Below are 27,947 nucleotides of genomic sequence, written 5' to 3' on the forward strand. Positions count from 1 at the left end.
TATTTACTCTTGTTTTGCCTCCCTTTTTTTCAATTAGGTGTGTCACATTGGCAGCTTTCCAATCCTCTGGTACTTCTCCAGAATCCAAGGATTCTTGGAAAATTACAACCAATGAATCCACTGTCTTTGTAGCTCCCCTCTTTTAGGATCCAAGAATGCAAGCCATCAAGGCCAGGGGACTGATCTATCTTTAGCCCCATTACTTTGTCTGACACGATTGCTTCAGTGACAATGTTGAGACTTACTCCCTGCCCAATATTTTTTAGTTTTATTGAAATGTTCAAAGTATCTTGCACCATAAATGCCGAACCAGTGTATTGCCATAAATGTCTTGACCAATCAACAAGGTTGCAGCAAATGTATGAATTCTCAATGTTTAAGTGACTGAGTGTGAGGAACTTGCGCTGAATAAGTATTTAGTATTATTGCTGAAGTAAAACCTGCTGAATCACATTCATAAAATCTATCCAGTAATATCCTCCCTCAGAAGAGGGCAATCATTGGTTTATTGTCCTGTTTCCCCTTTACTGACACTTTAACTTCTCTACCTCCTGAGAGACGAGACGTTAAAGAAGCTGCAGTTGGCTGGGACACTTCGTGTTTCGATGAATTAACTGGACGCACAATAAACTGTGTGGATAACAACGTTGCTGGTCTGTTGAGATGATCAGTGGAACTCTGTTTGCTGTGACCCTGTCCCTCTGTGTTGCTTTTGGTAAGTATTTGCTTTCGAGAAGTTTAACTTGTAAAAAATCTTTCCATGGTTTGTACTGCTATGGAGTTTGTGAGAATTCTAAAAGTTTGAACATTGAGAACTGGAGGGGTGTATCACAAGGAGAATTTAGCACTCTCTGGGGATTGTTTGGTGCAGCTGACACAGAGCTCCATAAGCTGGGGTCTCAGACCAGAGTGTTTTCTGGGTATATTGTAAATAATAATGGTCCCACCACTGATCCCTGTGACACTCCGATAGCCATCCTGACAAGGACACCTTTCCCCAACACTTTTACTGATTAGTTAATTTGTTAACAATGCTATTATTCTGTCTCCAATGTCATGGGATCTGATCTTCTTATGTAGCTTAATGTATGGGTCCTTATCAAGTATGTTATTTGTGAGCTCCTTTGTGAATACAGAACCAAGGCTTGTATTTAGTGGGTAAGTCAGTTCTTTGTTCTCTATTATGAATTCCTCTTTTCTGACTGTAAGGGAACAATACTTACCTTCACCATCAACCTGCAGGAACAGTTTCCATCATTGCTGATGTTCCTCTCAAAATTACTTCCTTAATCAATCACTCCTTCGCTCTGTTGGTTAATCGACCAATTTGTTTGCCTCTTCCTTGGATATAATACTATCTCTAATTTCCCATGTAAGGCATGGTATGGCCACCTTTCCCTTTTGTATCAGGAAGCATTAGCTGTGGTAAAGATCCTGTATGCAAGGAATGGAGGGAGAGACTCACCATTTCCCCCTAATCTGACCCGCAGGACCCTTACCTGTGGAGAGTCCTCAGTTTGCTGACGCTGGAGAGGCTGTATCTCTGTTGGTCTTTGGGGAAATCCTGCTCCTTTAACTGCTGCCTGGCTGCCTTTTCTAATGCATCGGACCCTTCCCAGTTCCAATCCTCACATCTGCTGTGGATTGTCAGGAAGCGTCTCCCACTATGAATCATCCAGAGAAAAGGATTGCAGTGTGTGGCAATTAGCTTGTATTAGCGGTTCGACAGTGTGAGCTCAACATGTCACTGTTATAGCAACATCTGTATTGCTGTTCTCAGCACACAGTGAGTGATAGTCAGGATATCAATCAGGAACAAACCATCACAACTGGTTCAGTCTGACAACCTGCTCCCCCTCCTTAACGTAGGACTCAGACTGCTGGGAGGGTCCCTTTAAATCCTAGCGGGAGTTTAGAACAATCAGACTGCTGTTTGTTTATTAATTTTTTTAATATTTTTTGAAGGAACAAATCCCCCAGCCCTTCTCCAGTCTCCGATCTTGGAACGTGTCACCGAGGGTCACACTGCCCGGTTAGTGTGCACCGTGAGGAACATCGCAGTGACACACACTGATGTTCACTGGTACCGGGAACAACCAGGAATAAGGAGGGAGTGGATTTTGGTCCATTACTCATGGAATTATGTCCAATGGTACTCAGGTTACTACACATGGAATTACATGCAATGGTATTCAGGTTTCAAAAAGCGTTTCCAGTCTTCCAGAAACTCCTCCAGTAACAGCTTCATTCTGACTATTAAAAACGTGCAGCCCAGTGACACTGGAGTCTATTATTGCTCAGTCTGGCGAAGTATCACTGGTGAAGGAAGCCGACTCATTGTAAACAGTAAGTAGAGGTTACATGACAATCTCCTCCAGTAATAACCTCTGGTCTGTGAATACATTGGAGATCAAGAAAGTTGAGGAGGTGATGAATGCTTGTCTTTTTAAAATCTTTCTCCTCCACTTAACGTGCCTTGAAATCCCCCAGCCTTTGGAAAACTCACATGCCATTCACCTTATGTATAGCGCTCATAATTTTATAAACCTCAAAAAATGTCACCCCCACCACTCCTACACTCCAGTGAGAAAAGCCTCAGCCTATCCAACCTCTCCTCATAATTCAAACCCTCCATTCCCAGCAATGGTCTGGTAATTCTCTTCCAAATGCCCTCCAACTTAATAATATTGTCCCTGGAACAGATCAACCAGAACTGGACACAATACTCCCGAAGAGGCCAAACCAACATCCAATACAACTTCAGCATGATGTCCCAACTTCTGTATTCAAAAGCCTGAGCAATAAAGTGAGCATGCTAAATGCTTTCTTAACCATCTTATTGACATGTGATTTAAACTTCAAAGAATTTTGTACCTGAATTCCTTCATCTTTTTGATCTACAACACTACCCAAGATCCTACTTTTAATTGCATAAGTCCGAGCTTTATTTGTATTACCAATTTATCCAAATTAAACTCCATCTGTCACTCCTTAACCCATTGACCTCATTGATCAAGATCTCTTTGTAATCTTGGATGTCCTTTTTCATTGTCCAACATACCACAATCTTGGTGTAATCCACAAATGTACGGATCTTGCCTTCTATATTCTAATCTAACTAATTTCGACAAATGACAGAAAAACACAGACACAGCACCAATCTTTGTGGCACACTGCTGGTAACAGGCCTCCAGTCTAAGAAACAATGCTCCACCATCACTCTCTGCTATTAAGCCAATTTTGTATCCAATTGGCAAGTTCACCTGGAATCCCATGTGGTATAACTTTATTTATTAGTCTACCATGCAAAACCTTATCAAAGGCTTTACTAAAGTCCATGTAAACAATGTCTGCACCTCTGCCTTCATCAATCTTCCTGGTTGCTTCCTCAAAAACCTCAGTCAAGTGTGAAATATGGTTTCCTTTTTGAGTAAATGCAGTCCATGGATGGAATATTGGCTTCCCTGGTGGTCTGAACTATGCATACAACCTACTGTAGTTTCTATGGTCCTGGGCAGAGCAACTGCTGTACCAAGATGTTATGCACCCAGATAATATGCTTATGGTTATGCCAAATTTCCTGAGCCACCTGAGGAAGAAGAGGCATTGAGCCTTCTTGACCATTACAGTCTAAGACACGCTGTTGGTTATTGTCACTCTTAGGAACTTGACACTCTCCACCCTCTCAACCTCAGTTCCATTGATATAGATGGGGACATGTTTTCCTTCCTCCTTTCTGAAGTCAGTGATCAGTTCTTTAGTTTTGCCAACTTTGAGAGAGAAATTGTTTTCTTTGTACCACATCACCAAGACCTCTATCTCCTTCCTGTATTCTGACTCTTCATTATTAGATATCCATCCATTAGACGTGATGGGTTGAAGTGTATCTATTTTAATGCAAGAAGTGTCAAGAATAAGAGTGATGAACTTAGAGCATGGATTTGGAGCTACAATGTTGTGGCCATTATGGAGATTTGGATATCACAAGTGTAGGAATGGTTTTTGGGTGTTCTGGGGTTTAGATGTTTCATACGGAATAGGGAGGGAGGTAAAAGAGGTGGTGGAGCGGCATAACTAATCAGGGATAGTATCACAGCTGCAGAAAGGGAGGTCATCGAGAAGGGTTTCTCTACTGAGTCATTATGGGTGGACGTCAGAAACAGGAAAGGAGCAGTCACTGTATTGGGAGTTTTCTATAAACCCCCCAGTAGCAACAGAGACATGGAGGAGCAGATTGGGAGGCAGTTTTTCGAATGGTGCCGAAATAACAGAGTTGTTGTCATTGGTGACTTCAACTTCCCTAATATTGATTGGAATCTCCTTAATGCAAATAGATTGGTTAGATTAGATTCCCTAGAGTGTGGAAACAGGCCCTATCAGTCCACACCACCCCTCCAAAGAGCAACCCACCCAGACCCATTTCCCCTCTAACTAATGCACCTAATACTACAGATAATTTAGCATGGCCAATTCACCTGCGCTGCACATCTTTGGATTGTGGGACGAAACCAGAGCAAACCCATGTAGACATGGGGAGAATGTACAAACTCCACACAGACAGTCACCCAAGGCTGGGATCGAACCTGGGATCCTGATACTGTGAGGCAGCAGTGCTTACCTAAATGGATGCAGCAGAATTTGTCAGGTGTGTCTAGGAAGGATTCTTGACTCAATATATAGATTGGCCAACTAAAGAAGAGGCCATATTGGATTTGGTGCTTGGCAACAAGCCAGGTCAGGTATCAGATCTCTCAATGGGAAAGCATTTTGATGATTATGATCACAACTCCCTGACCTTTCCTATGGTCATGGAGAGGAATAGGAGAAGATGGTATGGGTAAATATTTGATTGGGGAAGGGGAAATTATAATGCTATTAGGCAGGAACTGTGGGGCATAAATTGGGAACAGATATTCTCAGGGAAATTCACAACAGAAATGTGGAGATTGTTTAGGGTGTACTTGCTACGAGTGCTGGATAGGATTGTCCCACTGAGGCAAGGAAGAATGAAGGAACCTTGGATGACAAGAGATGTGGAACATCTAATCAAGAGGAAGAAGGAAGCTGACTTAAATTTGAAGAAGTTGAGAGTGTGGTGCGAGAAAAGCACAGCAGGTCAGGTGGCATCTGAGGAGCAGGAGAATCGACATTCCAGGCATAACCCTCCATCAGGAAGCAAGGATCAGATAGGGCTCTAGAAGGTTACAAGGTAGCCAGGTAAGAACTGAATAATGGACTTAGAAGAGGGAGAAGGAGGCATGAAAAAGCCTTGACAAGTATGATTAAGGAAAATCTCAAGGTGTTCTGCATTTATGTGAGGAACAAGAGGATGGCTAGAGCAAGAGTGAGGCCGGTCAAAGATAATGGAGGGAACTTGTGCCTGGAGTCAGATGAGGTAGGGGAGCTTCTTAATGAATAGCTTCCTTCAGTATTGACTAGTGAGAGGGACTTTGTCATTTGTGATGACAGCATGAAACAGGCTGATATGCTTGAACAGGTTGATGTTAGGATGGAGAATGTGCTACAAATTTTGAAAAACATAAGCATAGGTAAGTCCTCTGGGCAAGTGGGATATTCCCCAGATTACTATGGGCAGTGAGGGAAGAAATTGCTGTGCCTTTGGAAATAATCTTTGCATCCTCACTGTCTACTGGAGAAGTACTAGATGATTGGAGGGTGGCAAATGTTATTTTGCTGTTTAAGAAAGGGAATAGGAGAACCCTGGGAATTACAGATCAGTCAATCTTATGTCAGTGATGGGATAATTATTGGAGAGAATTCTGAGAGATAGGATTTATGACTATTTAGGAAAGCATAGCTTGATTAGAGATAGTCAGCATGCTTTGTCAGGGGCAGGTCATGCCTCACAAGCCTTGTTGAATTCGTTAAGGTTGTGACAAAATATATTCATGAAGGTAGAGCGTTGGATGTGAGTGTACATGGATTTTAGCAAGGCATTTGATAAGGTTCTCCAGTGTAGGCTCATTCAGAAATTAAGGAGACATGGGAGGCAAGGAAACTTGGCTGTCTAGATACAGAATTTGGTTGGCGCTTAGAAGACAGAGGGTGGTAGTAGATGGAAAGTATTCAGCCAGGAACTTGGTGACCAGTGGTGTTCCACAGGGATTTGTTCTGGGACCACTGGTCTTTGTGATTTTTTATAAATGACTTTGTTGAGGAAGTGGAACGGTGGGATCATATGTTTGCCAGTGACACACAGGTCGGTGGAGTCTTGGACAGTGTGGAGGGCTGTTGTAGGTTGCAACAGGACATTGACAGGATGCAGAACTGGGTTGATAAGTGACAGATGGAGTTCAACCTGGAAAAGAGTGAAGTGATTCATTTTGGAAGGTTGAATTTGAACACAGATTACAAGGTTAAAGGTAGGATTCTTGGCAGTGTGGATGAACAGTGGGATCTTGGGGTCCATGTCCATACATCCCTCAAAATTGCCACCCAAGGTGATAGGGTTGTTAAGAAGGCATATGGTGTGTTAGCTTTCATTAGCAGGGGGATTGGATTTAAGAGGCATGAGGTTATACTGCAGCTCTATAAAGCCTTGGTTAGAACATACTTGGAAGATTATGTTAAGTTCTGGCTGCCTTTTTGTAGGAAGGATGTGGAAGCTTTCGAGAGAGTGCAGAGGAGATTTACCAGGATGCCGCCTGGAGTGTCCAACATAATTAGCTAGAGCCTCTTCTTGACTACTGCTGACAGCCTGGTTTCAGTCTCCATCCTGGCTCAGATAGTTCCTGGGGCTTTCTCATCTACTTGTCCCATTGTGTGGAGTGGGCAGCTAATAATAGATCAGATGTAATGCAGAGAGATGTGAGGATACTCAGATTGGATGGAGAAATAAGAGCAGTGGTGACAATTTTATTTAAAAGTGCAATTCTAACGGTTGTGCAGGAGCAGTTGGAGCTGGGAGTCTACTCTTTAGTTGAGAGATGTAATTAAATTCAGCAGGTAATATCAGAACTATCCTTTAAAGTTCTGTCCCAAAAAGCAAAGATGGAAACCTTAATTAGGATTACATAAAAATGTAGAGACTGTAAGAAATTGGAATATGGAATTGTTTGGTCATTCCTAGATTGAAAAGGGTTTACCACATGATCACTTGGATCTGAAAGATCAAAAATTTGTTTCAGTTTGCCAAATTAAAATTAATTTCAAATCAATCAAGGATTAGGATTAATTGCTAAATTGCGGAACTAATTGATTTTGAATGCAGCCTTGCAACAGTTTCTGGGCTCACGTTGCTGTGTGCGTTCACAGACCAAATGGAGAGCAGCTCAATCAAAATATTCAAGCTGACCAAACGCAGCAAAAAAGACCCTTATCTTCTGATAAAATGGGAAGAAAAATCCAAGTGGGACCAGCTGTTCAGTTTCTCCCTCTCAGTCAGAGAAAGACAAGGGAAAAGCTGACAAAGTCCCTTTATGAAGGAATGGTAAAAATAACATTTCCAACATCAAGGTTTCAAACTATTTCCCATAAGAATCTGAAATACGGTCAGAAGATCTTCCATCAATGTATAACTTTCAGGAATCATTGAGGGAATTCTGAGAAGTCAAAACATTCTACCTCCCGATGGGATTTCCTTGTCCCATGAGGATGGTCTTTATTTAAGCCTTTTTGTTTAAAATCAGCCCAAAATTATTTCTGCAGAGTTGCCTTGCTTGTAAACGAATGTTTGTTTGAGATTAATGGGATATGATTTAATCCCAAACAGATAAATGCTGACCACATTTTCTGCTGTTTCAAAATCAGTCTTGTTGATAATAAATAAGTTATTTTTGATGTCGTTTATCAACCTACTAGATTTTAGTTTAACTTTGGACAGGAGGATAAACGAGAGACAAATTGGCTGTATTGTTGATTCCGTAACACATTTAGTACAGCTCATGGTTAGTTGGGACATGATTACTAGTGCACTTCCCCTATTAGAGTTTAAACAGTACGATGTGAGTTATGAGGCTTCTATACATTTTTAATATCATTTAGTTTGGAATTTGGATTTTGAATGAGAGACATGTTGGTTTTGGTCTCTTTGTGTTTGAGGAGATTTAAGATTTTAACTGTCAATATTTCTGCAGTTAAAACTTCTTTAAAACAACAATCTGACAGAAACAGTTCTTAGCGAGATAATGGGAATTTGTTTGTAAAGGGAGAGATTTTATAAACAGACAAAATAAACTTTGAAATTGTTTGGCTGTTTTCAGGTTGATGGCATGTCTTGTTTTATGTGGGGGCTTGGATCAGTTAGTAATTAGGAGATTCCCAATGCCAGGGGATACCTAGTACCAGCGAATACTCAGGGGCACTGTGTAATGACAGTGAGAGAATTGTGAGGAGTCAGGCTCAGAGAAAGGTGATTATTCTCAGGAAAGCAGTGAACAGGATGGGGAGGGAAGGAGGGACCTTTCCAGAAGATGCTGCAGTATCTGACACCAGTCAGGGCTAGGTCAGGGACAAGGGAATATGAGACAAAAGAGATCGGAGCCTCCAGTGGGGACACGGAGTGGGAACAGGGAGTGTGGACAGTCTGAGGCTGGAAGCTGTAATCAGGACCTGCTCATTATTCAGGTAATGTCACTCTACTTTCTGACCCTGCTGTTTCTCCTTAAATATTTGCACCAATTGTTATTGAAGTTATTTAAATATGATATGCTCCAACTCCACTGGTTCAATCTTAAACCAGTTCCCTATTTAATACAGAAATTGTTTTACCTGAACTATCTCTTTGCACAACTGCCAACACATTGTAACCTGGAGAATTGATTCTTAAATTCTGGATGTTTTTCTCTGAAAGGTACATCTGGTCCAGTCCTTCTCCAGTCTCCGATGGTGGAACGTGTCACTGAGGGTCACACTGCCCAGTTACAGTGCACCATGAGGAACGGCACAGTGGCACAGACCATTGTTCACTGGTACAGACAAGAACCTGGAAGTCATATGAAGCTGTTTTTAACACATGACAGAAATGGTTATGTAAGATGGAGCCAAGGTTCCACTGATCGATTCCAACTTTCCAGAGAGCCCTCCAGTAACAGCTTCATTCTGACTATCACAAAAGTGCAGCCCAGTGACAGTGGAGTTTATTACTGCTCAGTCTGGGGAAGTGTCCCTGGTGGAGGGACCCAGCTCATTGTAAATAGTAAGTAACGTTTCCTCTACTAACAATCACCTCCAGTAATAACCTCTTGACCAGTGAATGAATTGGAGATCAGTTTGTAATCAAGAAGATTGAAGAGGTGACAGAGAATGATCTCAGGGATGGATTCACTGTGGGGAGGAAGCTGAGCTCAGAGTTAAAAACAATGACTGCAGATGCTGGAAACCAGATTCTGGATTAGTGGTGCTACCACTAATCCAGAATGAGCTTAGAGTTGGCCCTCTTTGGGTTTGGCCTCAGTGGGTTAGTACAGTGTGGCTGTTTGCTGAGCTGAAGAGGATATTTCATCTTCACTGTGTCCTCATGTTGGACAGACATTTAGAGAGAGTGGAAACAGCCTTGGGATGATTGGAGGAGGTGGATGGGCAGTGCAATGATGGGGGAGATGGAAAGGTTGAGCAGGTTTCTGAGGGTGAAATGATGATGGTGAGGTGTTTGGGAATGGTGCCCTGGGGACAGCGCAGAGATGATCAGAGTCTGGAGGAGAAACCACTGGTGCTGGGAGGAAGCTGATGATGGGAACAATCAGTGAGTGACCTTGATAGAGCACTGTCAGGGACTGCAATGTATGGAGTATTTCAGCCTTGTTAAAATGTGTCAATGGCTGGAGGTGGCGGGAGGAGAGAGGCAACATTCTGCTCTTGAGAACATGGAATATGAAATGGTAAAGCATGGGAGCAACACGGGAGTTATCATCACTGGAATGTTGATCCAGAGACCCAGGTTTGAATCCACCATGACAGATGGTGGAATTTGGATTTAGCAAAAGCTATCTGTAACTAAGAGTCTAATGATGACCATGAACCCATTGTCAATTATCAGGAAAACCCATCAGTAATGTCCTTTAGGGAAGGAAACTGCCATCCTTACCTGGTCTGAGTTACATGTGACTCCAGACCCAAAGTAATGTGGTTGTCTATGAACTGCTGGCCTCATCCAATGATTGAATTTTAAAAAAGGGCCTTTGACTCAGCGTGCCTGTGCCAGCCATGATGTCATTCTAAACTCATTCCATCATCCTGCGCATAGTCTATATTCCCCTATTCTTAGCCTGTTCATGCCTCTTAAACCTTCCAGTCTTATCTCTTCTACAAACTCCCCTGGCAGCACATTCCTTTGTGTAAAACAGATGACATCTCCTTTAAGCATTTCTTCTCTTACCTTAAACCTATGCCCCTAGTGTTTGATATTTCCACAATGTGAAAAAACATACTGACTATCCATGCCACTCACAATTTTATAAACTTCTATCAGGTCATCCCTCAGCCTCGAAGGATGAAGAGGGATCTTATAAAAACTTACAGAATACTGGGAGGCCTGTATGGAGTGGAAGTGGAGAAGATTTTTCCACCAGTAGAGTGGCTACGGCCTGATAGCACATGGGTCAATGGGCTGAGAAGTGGTAGATGGAGATTGTTGCGGCTGTACAGGACATTGGTTAGGCCATTGTTGGAATATTGTGTGCAATTCTGGTCTCCTTCCTATCAGAAAGATGTTGTGAAACTTGAAAGGATTCTGAAAAGATTTACAACGATGTTGCCAGAGTTGGAGGATTTGAGCTGAAGGGAGAGGCTGAACAGGCTGGGGCTGTTTTCCTTGGAGTGTCGGAGGCTGAGGGGTAACCTTAAAGAGGTTTACAAAATTATGAGGGGCATGAATAGGGTAAATAGGCAAAGTCTTTTCGCCGGGGTGGGGGAGTCCAGAACTAGAGGGCATAGGTTTAGGGTGAGAGGGGAAAGATATAAAAGAGACCTAAGGGGCAACTTTTTCACGCAGAGAGTGGTATGTGTATGGAATGAGCTGCCAGAGGAAGTGTTGGAGGCTGGTACAATTGCAACATTTAAGAGGCATTTGGATGGGTTTATGAATAGGAAGGGTTTGGAGGGATATGGACTGGGTGCTGGCAGATGGGACGAGATTGGGTTGGGATATCTGGTCGGCATGGACGGGTTGGACCAAAGGGTCTGTTTCCATGCTGTATATCTCTATGACTCTATGGAGAATCTGTGGAACTCATAGACACAGAGGACTGTGAAGGTCAAGTCATTGAGTGTGTTGAAGACAATGATAGGTTCTTGATCAGTAAGGGGATCAAGTATTACAGGAAAAAGGCAGGAGAATGGGATTGAGAAACATATCAGCCCTGATTGAATGGGAAAGCAGACTTGACAGATTATAGAACATAGAACACAGAAAAGCACAGCACAGAACAGGCCCTTTGGCCCATGATGTTGTGCCAAGGTGTTTTCCGAATGTAAAATATAATAACTTAACCTACGCACCCTTCAACTCACTGCTATCTATGTGCATGTCCAGCAGTCGCTTAAATGTCCCTAATGACTCTGCTTCCATCACCACCACTGGCAACGCATTCCATGGTACGTAAATGGCCTAGTTCTGCTCCTTCATCTAATGGTCTGATGGTCTAAAATCTTTTGTTTATTTTAAATAATTAATCCATTGATTCACCATTCCAATCTGTCCTTTCTCATTACCTCTAAATTGGAGTTCTCCAGAAAGTTCAGACTAGTTTTAATTTATTCAAACTTTTTACCCTAAAGATGCAAATGTCCCAGTCCTTCTCCAGTCTCCGATCCTGGAACATATCACTGAGGGTCAAACTGCCCAGTTACAGTGCATCATGAGGAATGCTCCAGTGACACTCGCTGATGTTCACTGGCACCGGGAGCAGCCAGGGAACAGCACGGAGTGGATTTTAACACATGACATGAAGAACATCACAAAATGGAGCCCAGGATTCACTGAGCGCTTCCAATCTTCCAGAAGCCTCTCCAATAACAGCTACATTTTGACCATCACAGACACACAGCCCAGTGACACTGGGTTCTATTACTGTAAAGTGTGGGGAGATATCAGTGGGAATCGAACCCAGCTGATTGTAAGAGGTAAGTCCTGTTTACCAACAATAGTTTGATACAGTAACCACTTCCGCATGGATTTATTGGAGAGAGGAATGTGTTTAATTCCTCTGCTGTTAAGAAGGCATACGGTGTGTTAGGTTTCATTTGTAAAGGGATTGAACTCCGGAACCGCAATATCATGCTGCAACTATACAAAATGCTGGTGCAGCCGCACTTGGAATATTGTGTACAGGAAGGATGTGGAAGCATTGGAACAGATGCAGAGGAGAATTACCAGGATGTTGCCTGGTCTGGAGGGAATGTTTCACGAGGAAAGGCTGAGACACTTGGTTCTCATTGGAAAGAAGAAGGCTAAGGGGGAATTTGATAGAGACATACAAGATGATCAGAGGATTAGATAGGGTAGACAGTGAAAGACTTTTTCCTAAGATGAGGACATCAGCTTGTACGAGAGGGCATAACTACAAATTGAGGGTTTTATCGATTTAAGACAGATGTTAGAGGCAGCTTCTTTACACAGAGACTGGTAAGGGCGTGGAATGCCCTACATGCTAATGTAGTCAACTCAGCCACATTAGGGAGATTTAGACAATCCTTAGATAAGCACATGGATAATTTTGGGATAGTGTAGGGGGACGAGCTGAGGATAGTTCCCAGGTCGGCGAAACATTGAGGGCCGAAGGACCTGTTCTGCGCTGTATTGTTCTATGTTCTATGTTCTAAAGAGAAAGCAGAGAGCTCGATATAAACATAGAGGAGGCACATTCTCTTGTTTTACTCACAGATCGAATAAACTGTTTCTCAACTTGGACATGTTCCTCAATCTCAAACTTTTTCTCTTCTCTCTGTCTTTCTGCTTCTCCATCTCATTTCTTGTCAATCCTTTCAGGTAATAGAGGTTGTGGCTCCAGAAGCTACTGTTGGAGGTGCCAGATGATGCATTCCAGATGCAATTTGATTGGTCAAACTTCCATATTTGAAGTAAAACACACTTATTCATACAGAATAGTTACAATACAGAAGAAAAGAAGAAATTGGGATAGCTTAAGCCCATTGGAAAATATAACAAAATAATAAATTGTTTAACTACTAAACAGTATTTTTCCAAAGTAGTAAGATGCTATAAACACAGCCTTGGCAAAGACAAATTCAGGAAAACAGCTTGTCTCACATGCGATTCTGCAGTCGGGGGCGGGGGGCGGGGGAAACATAGAGAGAATAGGAAGGAGTGATGTAAAGCATCTTCCAAATCCAGATTCAAGACCCAGTTGCAAGTGCTACTGAAAAACTACAACTAAAAATCCTGATTCGGTGGGAGCTTGGCCCCACCCATTCAGGATGTTTCTGTTGTTACAACTTGAAAAAAAAACAAGGCGTCACAAGCTGTTTACTTTATTGAATTCAAACAAAAAGCTCAGCAATGTTTGAGATAAAACCACACCTTCAAGAAAAAGGACAAAATAGACCTCTGAAAGCCATGGTATCGTTAGTCTGTTCAAGTTAATTGACTGGTCAAAAGTGACTCCCATAGCATTTTTTTTTTCATTACTTCTGGTGGGATGTGGGCATCATCAGCAAGGCCATTTGGTCTTCATCTCTAATTGCCCTCAAACTGCATCATTTGTCTGTTAAAGTAAACAGCTTGTGAGGCACTGCTGCCTCACAGCGCCTGACACCCGGGTTCAATTCCCGCCTCAGGCGACTGACTGTGTGGAGTTTGCACATTCTCCCCGTGTCTGCGTGGGTTTCCTCCGGGTGCTCCGGTTTCCTCCCACAGTCCAAAGATGTGCAGGTCAGGTGAATTGGCCATGCTAAAAATAGTGTTAGGTAAGGGGTAAATGTAGGGGTATGGGTGGGTTGCGCTTCGGCGGGGCGGTGTGGACTTGTTGGGCCGAAGGGCCTGTTTCCACACTGTAAGTAATCTAATCTAATCTAAATTCAGGGAGTAATAACAACAAACCATGTTCCACTGGGTCTGAGGTCACATGTAGGCCAGACCAGGTAAGGACGGCAGATTTCCTTCCCTGAAGGACATTAGTGAACCAGATGGGCTTTTGTTACAATTGATGGGAACATTGGGAATTAAAGCAACATGTTTGCAGCTCTCAGTTAGCTTGGAGTTCTTGTGCATTATTGTGTCATAACTCATTTGTAACTAAATTCAATAAACAGGAAAATAGTTAGTGAGAAGTCTGGGTGGTATAAGGGGTAATTATCTAATGCAGTGTCCACGTAGTGAAGGATTTAGTGAAAAGGTTGCACACTGGGTAATGTTGCGAAGACATTACTCTATTTGCCTGTATTTATCTTTAATAATAGAGATTTGAGAGTTTAACAGAATGGGATCCAGAGTGAACACATTTGGAATGTTTGCAGCATGAGGAAGTTCAGTTTTGAGTTGAGGAGCTGGAGTCTGAGCTGCAGACATTGTGTCACATCAAGGAAGGGGAAAGTTCCCTGGAAACCTTTCTCCAGTGGGTGCTCCCACCCCATGGATTAGGGAATTGGAGATTAGTCATGGATCAGGGACAGGAGGCTGTGTCTGCAGATGAGGACGGTATGGGTCATACACTGCAAATCATCATTTAAATCGGAAGAGATTTTATAACATGTTACATTATTTCTTCTCTTCAATATGAACAGAACCATTGGCTGATCCAGTCCTCATTCAGGATCCAGTGGTCAGCAAGGTAGCAGAGAGTGAAACTGTTGAGTTTCAGTGTGCCATGTACAATGCCAGTGTGATTGACACTGATGTCCACTGGCACTACCAGCGACCTGGCAGCAACAGGGAGTGGGTGATAAGCCACTTTGTGAATGGCACCCTCACCAAGGCCCAGGGTTTCCACGACCGTGTTCTGCTTTCCAGGAATATCAGCAGGAACAGTTACATTCTGAGCCTTGTGAATGTGACTCTCAATGATACTGCTGTGTACAGCTGCAGTGTGTGGAGCTACATCTATGGAGCAGGGAGCCAGCTCGTTGTAACTGGTAAGTCAATGGGAGGGAACACTGGTGCGACCAGGGGAGGGAGGCATCCGGCTGCTGTGCTTCATCAGTGGAAGGGCAGAATGGTCATCAGGGGCAGGTATTCCCAAGACTGGATGGGGAGTGGCTTGGAGGGAAACTGGCAGAGGATGGTGTTCCCATGTATCTGCTGCCCTTGTCCTTTTAGATGGATGAGGCTGTGGGTTTGGAAGAATCTGTGTGTCTGTCTGAGGATCATTGATGAATTTCTGCAGTGTATCTTGTAGATAGGACACACTGTTGCTACTGAATGTTGGTGCTAGAGGGAGTGACTTTTTGTAGCTGTGGTGCCAGTCAAATGGCTACTTTCTCCTGGGTGATGTTAAACTTCGTGAGTGTTGTTGGAGCTGCACTTAGACAGGGAAGTGGGGAATATTCCATCACACTCTTGATTTGTCTCTTGTAGATTGTGGCCAGGCTTTGGAGAGTCAGGAGGGGAGTTACTATCCTGAGGAAATCAAAATTAATGTTGTTGACAATCTTGGATATTGTTCAGACTGAAGTGACTGTGTGTGTGACATTCTGATATTTTATAGAAGAGTCTTCCCATGGTATTCCCCAGACTTCAGATCCCATTTTAATCATTGGCACCATCCTGGGCTTCGCTGTCTTGATCTGCATTGTCCTGTTCACATTTTGCCTTTGGAAACAAAAGCTGTGCTCATCAGTAAAGGACTCCACACAAGGGTAAATCTCATTTCATCTTGAGTTTGATTCTGTCACTGCACAGTTATTGTTTTTGACATTGAGGTGATTGTTTTTAGTGAGTGCTGATATTCCCACTGTAGCACACAGATCCATTGTAAATGGTGGGTCAGTGACTGTCGATACCATCCCACATGTTCAGATGCCCAATCATTGCCAGTTTGCTCCATCTCTGGTATCATATGTCCTCCAGTGCCAGGCCAAAGCTACCTGCTGGTCACAGTCAGAAAGCTTCAAATGGGTCAAGAATTAGACATCACCTGCAGGATCCCCAGTAGGTACTGGATCATTACCCACAGAGCCCAGTGTCAGGGTCTGCCTTAGCGTTGAGGGCTCATTGACAGCACAGTGCCACCTGCTGGGATGACCAAGGGAGCACCAGACAACTTGATCCAACAGCTTGTGCTGCCCTTTCACTTCCACATTTCCCTGCCCTGTTCCCCTACACATTCAACCCCCTTTATCCTCACAGCCCTCTCCAATCAAATCCTGAATATTGACATTGATCCTCCACCTGCCATTAATCTGGAGTGACTCCCAGAGGCTCCCCATCCTCTCGATGAAGAGATTTCCCGAATGTCTCGACGCAATATCTTTCTGTTGCATTTTGTATACATGATCCCTTATTCTTCATCCCTTTGATAGTCTTTTCGCTACTCGTTTATTGCCCCTTTAAAAAGTTTTAAATACTTTGATCATAGCCCTGTAGTCTGGACTCGTCTAATGATATAAGAACATTCTGAAGTCTTCTGTGGTGTTCATACTTGCTAATACTGAGCATCATACCAATGAGTTGGTGCAGTTCTCATTCTCAATATCTTCTTGACCTTAGCCAGCTGAAAGTGCAGCAAGTTTCTTGAAGAAATTGCTCCCTTTCACAATTGGAAACAACAACAACTTGACAAGGTTTCCTAGCATGCTTTCTGGTTTTGGTCAATTTTTTTTTGTGTGTTGTTCACACAAATTCTGTTTTTTTCAGAAAATGGTCCAAGTCTCTAGATTATCCTTTTTGTCTTTAAGCTGATGTCAAAAAATCTATGGTGAAAAGTGTAAAATCCATCAGCAGCGAGAGTTTGAAGATTAATGTGTTATTCTCTGGTATATGTGCAATGAATCTAATGTGTGGAGTTTATTTAGGAGCTCTTTTGAATATGCAACAGCAAACCAGATCATTCATTATCTCAATATTTGGCAGGAATTACACCCTGTTCCAAATACCCATTTTACATGGTTAGATTCTTGATTTGATTAATAAGCTGATAGTTAATGCAGATCATTTATTTTATTAACACAATATACCATCATTGTCAGTCATATTCACAAAGTGAACTTAAGTTTATTCCACCAAAGTGAGAGGAAGAAACAAACCACATTGTGCACATATTTATTTCATTGAGAAGACCTTTCACACATGAGTTAGAACATTTTTTCATCCACTATACATTACAGAATCATGTGTCTAGAGAACTTATACTTCAATTACAACTCTATTTTTCCATTGAACAAACTCCTGCTTTTTTCTGTTTTGGACTTGCAAAACAAATTCATTTTTTTCCTCTGAATCCAACTGCATGAGCTATCACTGTTCTAATGACTCAACATTTTACATTGGAACAATCTAAAACTTTCTGTCCCAAATTCTCCGTTTGGAAAAAATCACAAATTGGAAAAAACAGTATTGCTGTGGTGATTGGTTTCTTCGCCACTGAATACTCCAGCTGGGAGAGAAACTCAAACTTCATTCTGAACTTTGTTCTTTTCAATTTAATATCGAGATATTTTTCAACTGAACCCAAAACAATATTAAAAGTGTCATGTATTTACACAGTTTATCAGAAACCAGAAGTAAATGCAACTTATTTCTAAAATGCTCCAGAGGTGCTCCCAACTCCCTGATGGGAGTCACGTCTTCTTGGATTGACTCTGTTCTAGAATGACTTTCTGACTATTTAAAATAATCTCAACAGCCCATGTTCATATGTCACCCTTCTTAAATCATTGCAAATTTCAAAAATGATACATTTACACATCATTCATCACAAAAAAAATGGTAAAGTGGCGATGAGGAGAAATGTTTTCACTGGAGAGAGTTCCTGAGATCTGTAACACACTCCCTCAAAAGCTGTTAGAGGTTCATTCCACACAAATGTGAAGAGGGGTTTGGACAGTCATTTGAGGGTGAGGAATGTAAGGGGTCACTGATAAAGGCAGGGCTGTTGGGTTAAGCACAATAACTCTTTAAAAGATCTAATGTTGGTGTGATTGGCGGATGGTGCTCTCTCTGTGCTGAGTTTGTCTGATTGACATGATGAACGTTATAACGGAGAGCAGTGTCTAGGATTCCCACCAGCTACCTTCCTCTAAAACTGCCCAAAGTCACACTGGCATTTTCCCCTCATCATCTTTCCCAGCTTAAAGAGCTCGATCATGACTTGGCTCCATTCTGAAGAGGTTTCATTCTGTTTTCTTTCAGATCGAACACGGAGCAGTGAGCAAGCAGCAGTTCCTCCTGTTGTGGTAAGGAAATGGGACACCGCTGTTGGTTTTTGCTACATTTTGAGAAACAGAAGCCACATCCTGGAGGAACTTCAGTATCAACAGAACAATTGCAAATCATAACTTGTAACACACAGAAAGTATCTGTTGCACAACAGGCTCTGACTGAAAGCAATCAAAGAGAAATCAATCATTTCCGTCTTTTTAATCCAGACCATTTCGAACTCTGAGATTACTGGACACTTAGACCCTCCCAGACCCTGAGATTACTGGGCACTCAGACCCTTCCAGACCCTGGGATTACTGGGCACATCGACCCTCCCAGACCCCGAGATCACTGGGCACTCAGACAGTGCAGCAGCTCAGCATGGGGGTGGAAGGTGCAGGAGGCAGTGCAGTTTCTCACTGAGATTATTTGGAACACACTGTCCTCTGCTGCTCCCTCTAGCATTGTGCAGAACAACAGCAGGGACATTGAGGGAACAGTTTGAATTGCGAGTTTCTTCCTCAGCACTGGCTCTGGTTATTGGAATTCTCCAGTTAAGAGCCAGCACTGGGTCAATGGACAGCCCCAGGCAGAGCTGAGCTTGACCAGGATGAGGCAAGTCATGCCTTAAACTGGAGACATTCATCACATTATTGGGATGAATAATGCTTGACAGTTTGATCATTAAAGTTGGAACATCCCCAGAATGTTGCCTAGGTCTCTAGTTTAATCGTCTCGTGATAATCCCACTCAGACATTGACTGCCCCTCAGTGTGATTGGCTTGGTTCCTGTTTTCATTATGTTTTAATCTTGCCTAGTTGTGCAGTTTGGGTTGGTTTTATTTTGCCAGCCTTTTCCAAATTGTTGCCCTCATTTTTGCCACACAGGAATAAAGGAGTAGGAGTGGACCATTCCTTCTTCTCTCCCTCTTATCCCTACTATCTCATCTTTGGTCTTTCTATTCCTTACACTCCATGTTTCCTCTCCTCTGTTTCCCTTCACTTTGTGTACTCCTTCCTTTCACTTGATGTCATCACTCTCTAAGCATTTCCCCAAACTTCTGTCTCTCTGTACGCCTCACCCTCTCATTGTTTCATGCCCTTTCTATGGTGGCTATTCCCCCCCCCCCAACCATCGCCCTCAATGTTTTCCTCAGAAGCTCTGTTTTGCTGGGGCTTTAATAGCTGACCATCCCATTGGTCTAAATGGCTGGGAGACAATCTCATTTCAGACCCTCACAGTGTATTGCCCTTGCCCTGGTGCCTCCCCCTGTCTTCACCATACCAGCTGCCTCTTTAGCATTGCTTTTCCAGAAGTTTCAATAACCAGGCCAAAAACCAGGACCACATGCTGAGCCTGATTGATGAAGCCCCAAGATCACCTGGGATCAACCTTGGGATCTGATTGGGATCCAGTCAATGCAGGAAAAAGAGGAAAACCAGATTGGGTCAGGACACAGGCTTCACTGTGAGCCTCAGGAATGTTGGAGCTGATGGCAAGATTGGGGAGTTCAAGGGTCAATCGTTCCTCTGCCCCTGACCCTGCTTTACCAACCTTCCCACTTCTGATCCTATTGCCCATAGTCCAGAATGTTCCAGGCCTATGAAAGTGTAAATGGATGGGATGTGCTCTTGAGTAGCAGAGGCCTAGAGTGGGTCTCGATGCTGTGACTCAAGGACTGGAGCTGGAACACGGAGCTCTCTGTTCCTGCACATTCACATTAAACCTGATCCCAGCAGCCACTTCACTCCACTCTCGTAAACATGGAGGGGGGGTGGGTGGGGGTGGGGGTGGGGTAAACTGCAGGCAGCTGGCTCAGACAAGGTGTACAACTCAATGATGAGGTGAATTGGAGCCTGTGATCACAGACTATTTGAGAGCTCACCACAAGAGCACTGCCGTGACTGTGGCTGCAGTTCCCTCTCCACTACTGCTCTGTAACACTTAGCCCCATAACCACTTTCAGGAACAACTCTCTGACTCTGAGCTGATGGTGAGCACTCGATGCAGATCAGTAAACCATCAGGTGCCTGCCTGCTCCTGAGGATACAGCTGCCTCCTAACCAGAGAACTGCCTGACAATCCTTTATATTCTTTACACGCTGCAAAAGTGTCATTTACTAAGAACATATAGTCTGTTTCTGAATTGTTAATGGCCCTGTTTTAACATCAGGATCTCTCAGGTCAATCCTCCCAGGGATTGGTGCCGATAAAACTAGCTTTCTGGAATTTACCCAAAATCACTCACAACTGCCTCTTGGATTGGTCCATGGACTAACGTTCATTTGGCAAACTCTGAGTCAGGCTGTGACTCCACACAGTCAGATCTGGCAAGCAGCTCAACCTGAGTCCCATCACCAGTGAGTCTGCTTCTGTCCTCCCCAAGCATGCACCTCCCAGGATGTGACAATGGATAAAACAGGGGAATTAAAGAGAGCTCAGAATGATGAAAGATCGCTCAGGGGAATGAAAACAGAAACTATCAATACTGCGATTGGGGTCACTTTGAGCAACATTGTGCAGTGAATGAAACTGAGAGTCTTTTTTGGTTTCACTCAAATCTACATCAACACCCAGTGCACCTTAAAAGAGAAACACATTCTGAAATGTCTGTGTGGGTGCCATGGTGGGTTTCAAATCATCAAACCAGGTTTGTGTTGGTGTTTCCCTCTCCAGGATAATGGGAGATGGGAATGGTGAGAGCCACCTGTTGGATGGAGCTGCAGTTCATCTTGCAGCTGGATAGAACTTTAGATCAGTCACATTTGGAATACTGTGTAGAGTTATAGTCGCTACACTACCAAAGGATGTGGAGGCATTGGTGAGAGTTTGTAGGTGTAGGTGCTTAATTTCAGCTTCAGAAAGTATTGAAACTGATTGGATTGGGTCTGTGCTTTTATTATCTCACTCTGTAGATAAACGTAACACTGAGTAAAGGTCCACTTCAGTTTCCTCTTTGACCAACGGAGGGGGTGAGGGGAAAGGGGGCGTGTTTCTGAAATTGACCAGTGGGGTTTACTGGATATCTCGATTGAGGAGCTAGTATATTACAATAGGCCAAATGGCCACCTCCTGCTGCTGTATTATTTGATGGTTAAACTTGTTGTTTCTTTCTGTCTAGGACAGCTACTTGCCTCATTCTCACTTCTCTTAATTTAATCATTTGACTTCTCAGCCCCAGGGATGGAAACCATGGGGCACAGGCTTGACCCTGAACCCAAGCATTTTAGTCAAATTGGGATTGGAGCCCCAGCTGGCCTGAGGTGGGGGATGTGGAGGGCAAGGTAAGGGGTTTGCGGAGGGGGAAGAGAGTCTGTGGGAGGTGGGACAAAAGCGAAAGTATAATCAGTGGGGCATGTGCCATTGGGCACAGGAGACTCCCAAACAGGTCATCCACAACCCAGCCTCCATTAGGGTCTAGGAGAGAGGGCAATGTGTAGAACATCCAATGTATTTACTGTGTCCCACCCAACTTTAATTACAACAGAATAGCAGGGTGTTGTCCAACCCACCCCTCAGAAAAGAGGCACATTTGAAATAATTAGATGTGTTATGACATGTGGTAAACCCTTCTGCTAATTTAAACTCACAACACTGAAAAGATTCACCCCGTGCTGTAATCTGCTAAAATTTGACAGGCAAATAATTATCCAAAAAGTCATTATTTAAAGTAAAAATTAACAACTTTATTCTTTAAGTCCAACAGAGAATATTAAAACCAACATCTATTGACAACTCCTGTCTCTGAAACTGATCTTTTACATCCCACTCTACAATACCAGTCCGCTAAAAAAATCTCAATTACGATTTATAAAAAAGTAATCATGTTTCAAAGCCAGTCAGCTTTGCCGAATCTCCTTTGAAGATTCCCTCCAGGTCTGTTGTGATGTTCTGCTGCGCAGACTTCTTCCACAGACAGGTACCTCTAAGAGAGCTCTTAAACTAGCAGTCGACATCTGTTGGTCTTTTCGTAGTTCTCTCTCAACTGTTCAAAAATGTCTGGTTTTATACCCCAAAACATCAGACCATTTCATTGTTTCAATATTACCAAAATACTAAGTTCAAACTTAATTGCATTTTGGTATCTTGGGGCATGATTTAAACTGATTGGCTGAATTTGAATTTGTTTTTGTCTCATGGCAACCCATCTGCTGCTGTTTGTGTTGAACAAATGTTACATTGCTACTTTTTTCAGAACACTTTGTATTGTGTCAGTCAGACATTGCTACCTTTTCAACTCTCTTAAAGGTACAGTACCTCTACACCCTCATAACAAATGGTTTAAAGGTATAATGTAAGCACAGAAAGTTCCAGATGGACTCAGATAACCTGTGGCGGACATGTAAATTTGAGGGATCACTGATATTGTTCCCTCAAAGCCAGACCAAGAACACCTTTAGCTCTGTGTTCAGTCAGAGGATGGGCTGGTTCAGAGTCACTGAGTGACCTTTCCTTTGACCTGCGTTTTTTAAATCTGTCCTTGAGAGTGTTGATGTTGCTCTGATTAAACATGCCTCATTGTAGTTAAATAAATTACTCACAGATTTTGGAGATGGTTTAAAATAAAGTCAATCCAAGATATTCATTGTGTGGAAAAGAGAGATATTCATATACCATGTGAACATTGATAATTAAGAAAAAATACAATTGTTATTTTCAGTGAAAAATACAAACAAGAGGCTGGGTGTTATATAGTTACAGACACAGAACAATGTACAGAGACAATAACACTGTCCACTTGCAGAGATTGTGAGGAACTGTCACCCATTGCAGTGTGGACCATGTGATCTACAACACAACAGTTCCTTAAACATCCCAACAACACTCAAGATGCTACACACCAACCAGAACAAAGCAATTGCTTGATTGGAACCATATTCACTCCCTACACCTCTGACCCTCAGTAACAGCAGGATGTACCTTCCATAAGATGCACTGCAGAAATTCACCAAAGGTCCTTAGAGAGTACCTACAATTTGACGAATATTTCTGTCTCAATGGACAAGGGCAGCAAGTGCGTGGGAACACCATCCCCCGCAAGCTCCCCTCCAAGCCCTTAAGAAAACAATAATAACAGTTAGCCCGAGCTTGTCAGGGAGAAAACATACCTTTCAACTCACTAAATAGAGTGAGTTTCCCTCTCCATTGTTGAAATGCCTAACAGGAAAAAAAAAAATGATAAAACCTGTGATCTATAATGTGGACACAATGGCTTATTGAGAATTATTTTACATTCTCACAATATTTACTGCTTATAGACAAAAGGGATTTTTCTCCCTGGAACCAGATCCATGTTAGCAGCCTCCTTTGTTCATTAGTGTTGACTCAGTGGAATAACATTTGTTTTTGAGACTGGAGATTTTGGATTGAAAGCTGAGTCCTGAGATGTGATCGTACCATCCAAGCTGCTCCCTCAGTGCAGTACAGAAGCAGGGCAGCACTGTCAGCAGGACATGGACTCTGAGATCTCTCATCTACGTGACCAAGAATCTTACCATTAGCCTTATACTCTTTATTCCTGCTGCTCCTTCCACAGTGAATCACCTCTCTTTTCAATGAGATGTCAAACTGAAGCCCTGTCTTCTTGTGCAGGCGGACAGATGATGTTTTTGGAAGAAATTTCTTTCCGCAAAGGGTTGTTAATCTGTGGCATTCTCTCTGCAAAAGAATTGACAATGTTCCATCAATGAGAACATTTCAAGTAGAAGTGGACAGACCCCTTGTCTCTCTGAGAAATTCCAGGATATGATGAAAAGCTGGGAAAGTGGAATTGGGACAGATTATCCATGAGGATTGTATTGAACAGTGGAGCAGCTTGGAGAAGCTGTCGGCTTTACACTTGCTCCTGTTTCTTGTGTTTCTATATTAGGAAGCAGCATTGTTCTCCCAGTGACCTTGCTGTATTTAAATCAGTTCCTCTCTTTCTGATCAGAGCGACTGCACTTCAAAAACAATTCACTCATTAGAACATAGAACATAAAACGTTACAGTGCTGTTTAGGCACTTCGGCCCTTGATGTTGTCCCAACCTGTGAAACTAATCTGAAGCCCATCTAACCTACATTATTCCATTTTCATCCATATGTTTATCCAATGACCATTTAAATTCTCTTTAAGTTGGTGAGTCTACTACTGTGGCAGGCAGGGCATTCCATGTGCTTATTAGTCTCTGAGTAAAGAAACTACCTCTGACATTTGTCCTATATCTATCACCCCTCAATTTAAAGCTATATCGCCTCATGCTACCCATCACCATGTGACGAAAAGGCACTCACTGTCACATTAGCTAACCCTCTGATTATTGTGTATGTCTCAATTAAGTCAGCTCTCAAGCTTCTCTCGAACAAAAACAGCCTCAAGTCTCTCAGACTTTCCTTATAAGACCTTCCCTCCATATCAGACAACATCCTAGTAAATCTCTTTTGAACCCTTTCCAAAGCTTCCACATCCTTCCTATAATGAGGTGACCAGAACTGTACACAATACTCCAAGTGCGGCTGCACCAGAGTTTTGTATAGCTGCAGCATGACCTCATGGCTTGGAAACTCAATCGCTCGACCAATAAAAGCTAACACACCTTAACAGCCTATCAACCTGGGTGGCAACTTTCAGGGATCGATGTACATGGACACCGAGATCTCTCATCTACACGACTAAGAACCTTACCATTAGCCCAGTACTCTTTATCCCTGTTGCTCCTTTCAAAGTGAATCATCTCACATTTTCCCACATTAAACTCCATTTGCCACCTCTCAACCCAGCTCTACAGCTCATCTATGTCCCTCTGTAACCTACAACATCCTTCAACACTATCCACAACTCTACCGACCTCAGTGACACCTGCAAATTTATTAACTCATTCTTCTATACCCTCTTCCAGGTCATTTGTAAAAATGACAAACAGCAGTGACATCAAAACAGATCCTTGCGGTACAACACGAGCAACTGAAATCCAGGATGAACATTTCCCATCAACCACTACCTTCTGTCTTGTTTCTGATTGAAATCACTAAATCACCCTTAATACCATGCCTCCACAATTTGTGCAACAGTCTAAAAATGGGGATTCTTATCAAATGCCTTACTGAAATCCATATATACCACATCCGAATAGAGAGAAGAAAGGTTGAATAAACAAATTGTTGACTTAGGTAAAGACAAGTTCCTCCACATCTCAGTTTTAAAGGGCTGCCTGTCCATTCTGAAGCTGTGTCTTCGGGTCTGAGTCTCTCCTACCAGTGTAATCATCTTCTCCATGCCCATTCTATCCAGACCACTGAGTATCCTGTAAATTTCAATCGAATTCTGCATACCCTCCCATATCATTTCAAAGTCTATCGAATACAGACCCGGAGTCCTCAACCATTCCTCATATGACAAGCTCTTCGTCTTTGGGATTATTGTTGTAAACCTCTGGACCCACCTCCAAGGCCAGCACATATTTCCTTAGAGTCACCTCACAGAAATAAACAACCAAAAAATCAATGGAAAAGAAAAACATTATCCATATTTGAAACACTTGTGGTTCTGAGAATTTAATCTCAACAGGGAAGGTATTTCTCTGAGCTTCAAATCAACAAGCCAAGATGTTAAATTTTAACCAGACAGGTTGGTGGTTTAAAAAGGTATCCAGGAATGGCAATCAATGGGTCACTGCAGTGGTTAAAGAAGGCAGCTCAGTACCACCTTCTCAAGGGCAATTAAGGATTGGCAATAAATGCTGGCCCAGCCAGTGACACCCACATCTCACAAAACAATTAAATAAATTGCTGCACCTGAGCTCAGCTTCCTCCCCACAGAGAATCCATCCCCGAGATCACTCTCCATCACCTCCCCAATCTACTTGATGACAAACTGATCTCTAATTCATTCACAGGTGAGAGGTTATTGCTGGAGCACAGTGTCATGGAAACTCTACTTTCTGTTTACAATGATAAGGCTTCCTCTCCCGTAGACTCTGCAGTAATAGTCTCCAGTGTCATTGGGCTGCATGTTTGAGATGGTCAGAATGAAGCTGTTACAGGAGCTGTCTCTGAAAGGCTGGAATCGCTCAGTAAGTCCTGGGCTCCATTGTGTAATGTTCCTCACGTTATACTTTAAAATCGACTCTGTGTTATTCCCTGGTCTGCCCCGGTGCGGTGTTCCTCATGGTGCACTGTAACTGGGCATTGTGACCCTCAGTGACATGTTCCAGGATCGGACACTGAAGAAGGATTGGACTGGTGATATCTTTAAAGAAAAAAGATAACAATAAGTTTATTTACACAAGACGAGATTGTCAACGCTGCTGAATTGAAAGGACCTAAAGGAGTGGTAGGAGTTTTGAAATAAACAGAAAGAACAGGTTATTACACTAAACCATTAAGCTGCATCTCTGACTGATTCAGATCAAAGAAAGTGCATTGATAGAAATAGAAATAATTAAATAAACAGTGCATAAAACAATACTTCTTAACTATTGTCAGAATCTCATCGACAGTTTGGTCACATCAATTTCTTCTGCAGCACAATCAAAACCCACATTCACTTCCATCTAGAAGTGAAAGGGCAGCAAGATACATGGGAACACCAGCCCCTGCAAGTTCCCCTCCAAGCCACTCCCAATCCTGACTTGGAAACATATTGCTGTTCCTTCAGTGTCACTGGATCAAAACCCTGGTATTCACTCCTTAAATTCATTATGGGAGTCCCTACAGTGCATGAACTGCAGTGGTTCAAGAAGGCAGCTAATCCCCAATAACATTAATAAAAATAATAATAATAATAATAATAATAATAATAATAATAGTGATGATGGCATTGGCAGAACATTTAGAAATGTAAAATATGATCCAGCAGAGTCAGGATGGCATCATGAAGGATAAATAATGGAGGACAAATTTGGTGGAATTCTTTGATGAGGTAAGAATCAGGATAGATTAAGGGGTGCAGGAGATTTAAGATATTTAAATTTGCAAAAAAAAGTTTTGATGAGGTACCACATATTCATAGAATAGAATAGAGTAGTTTTTATTGTCATATACACTCAAATGAGTGCAGTGACAAGTTTGTAATATCACCTCTCGGCACCATCTTAGGTGCTCATTTCCCAGGTACAGATACTTTTAGTGTTATCACAGTGTAAAATCAATGTAAGTTAGCATGGGAATAGAGTTTAAAAAGTACAAAATGATAATAAAAAGTGACTGTGAAGTACTTGCATTCTGCTCCTTTTCCAACATGAGTCCATGCCCGACAGCTTCAGAACACAAGGCCATGCTGCCTCCACACACTGGCCTCCATCCAGGACTCACTTTGCTGCCAGTCCGGCTCCGGCCCCTGTCTTACTCTGCTGCCATCTTGGACAAATGGCTATAACGCTATTTAATAAGATGAGACTCCTTGGCATGAATTGAGGATTGGCTAACTAAACAAGGAAAGTGATTGGGATAAATGGGGGCATTTTCAAGGTAATAACATGCAATTTGTGAAATGTCACAGGCATCCGTGCTGGCCCACAATTATTGACAGTTAATATTAATGACTAGATGAGGAAAGTGAACCTACTGCAGCAAAGTTTATGGATAGCACAAAAATAAATGGGAAGGCAAGTAGTGAGAATAACACAAAGAGTCTGCACTGGGCCAGGACAGTGGTTGCTCTTGAGAGTAGGACAGTGGATGGTGTTGACATAGAC

General features: G+C 42.6%; 1 protein-coding gene across 1 annotated transcript in view; it reads left to right on the forward strand.

Moving 5' to 3' along the window:
• Nucleotides 1–586: 586 nt before the first annotated feature.
• Nucleotides 587–27,947, forward strand: part of LOC148148893 (immunoglobulin superfamily member 3-like) — a 108,573-nt gene continuing 81,212 nt past the window's right edge. Inside the window, 5 exon segments of the mRNA XM_087991033.1 lie at nucleotides 587–715; nucleotides 1,966–2,346; nucleotides 8,813–9,157; nucleotides 11,737–12,081; nucleotides 14,701–15,048. Of these exon segments, the coding sequence (XP_087847159.1) occupies nucleotides 664–715; nucleotides 1,966–2,346; nucleotides 8,813–9,157; nucleotides 11,737–12,081; nucleotides 14,701–15,048 (1,471 nt within the window). The 5' untranslated portion in view covers nucleotides 587–663.

Source organism: Chiloscyllium plagiosum, unplaced genomic scaffold (genome assembly GCF_037043375.1).
Source record: "Chiloscyllium plagiosum isolate Xiang-an unplaced genomic scaffold, Cpla_swu_hap1 HiC_scaffold_10, whole genome shotgun sequence".
NCBI classification, from domain to species: Eukaryota; Metazoa; Chordata; class Chondrichthyes; order Orectolobiformes; family Hemiscylliidae; genus Chiloscyllium; species Chiloscyllium plagiosum.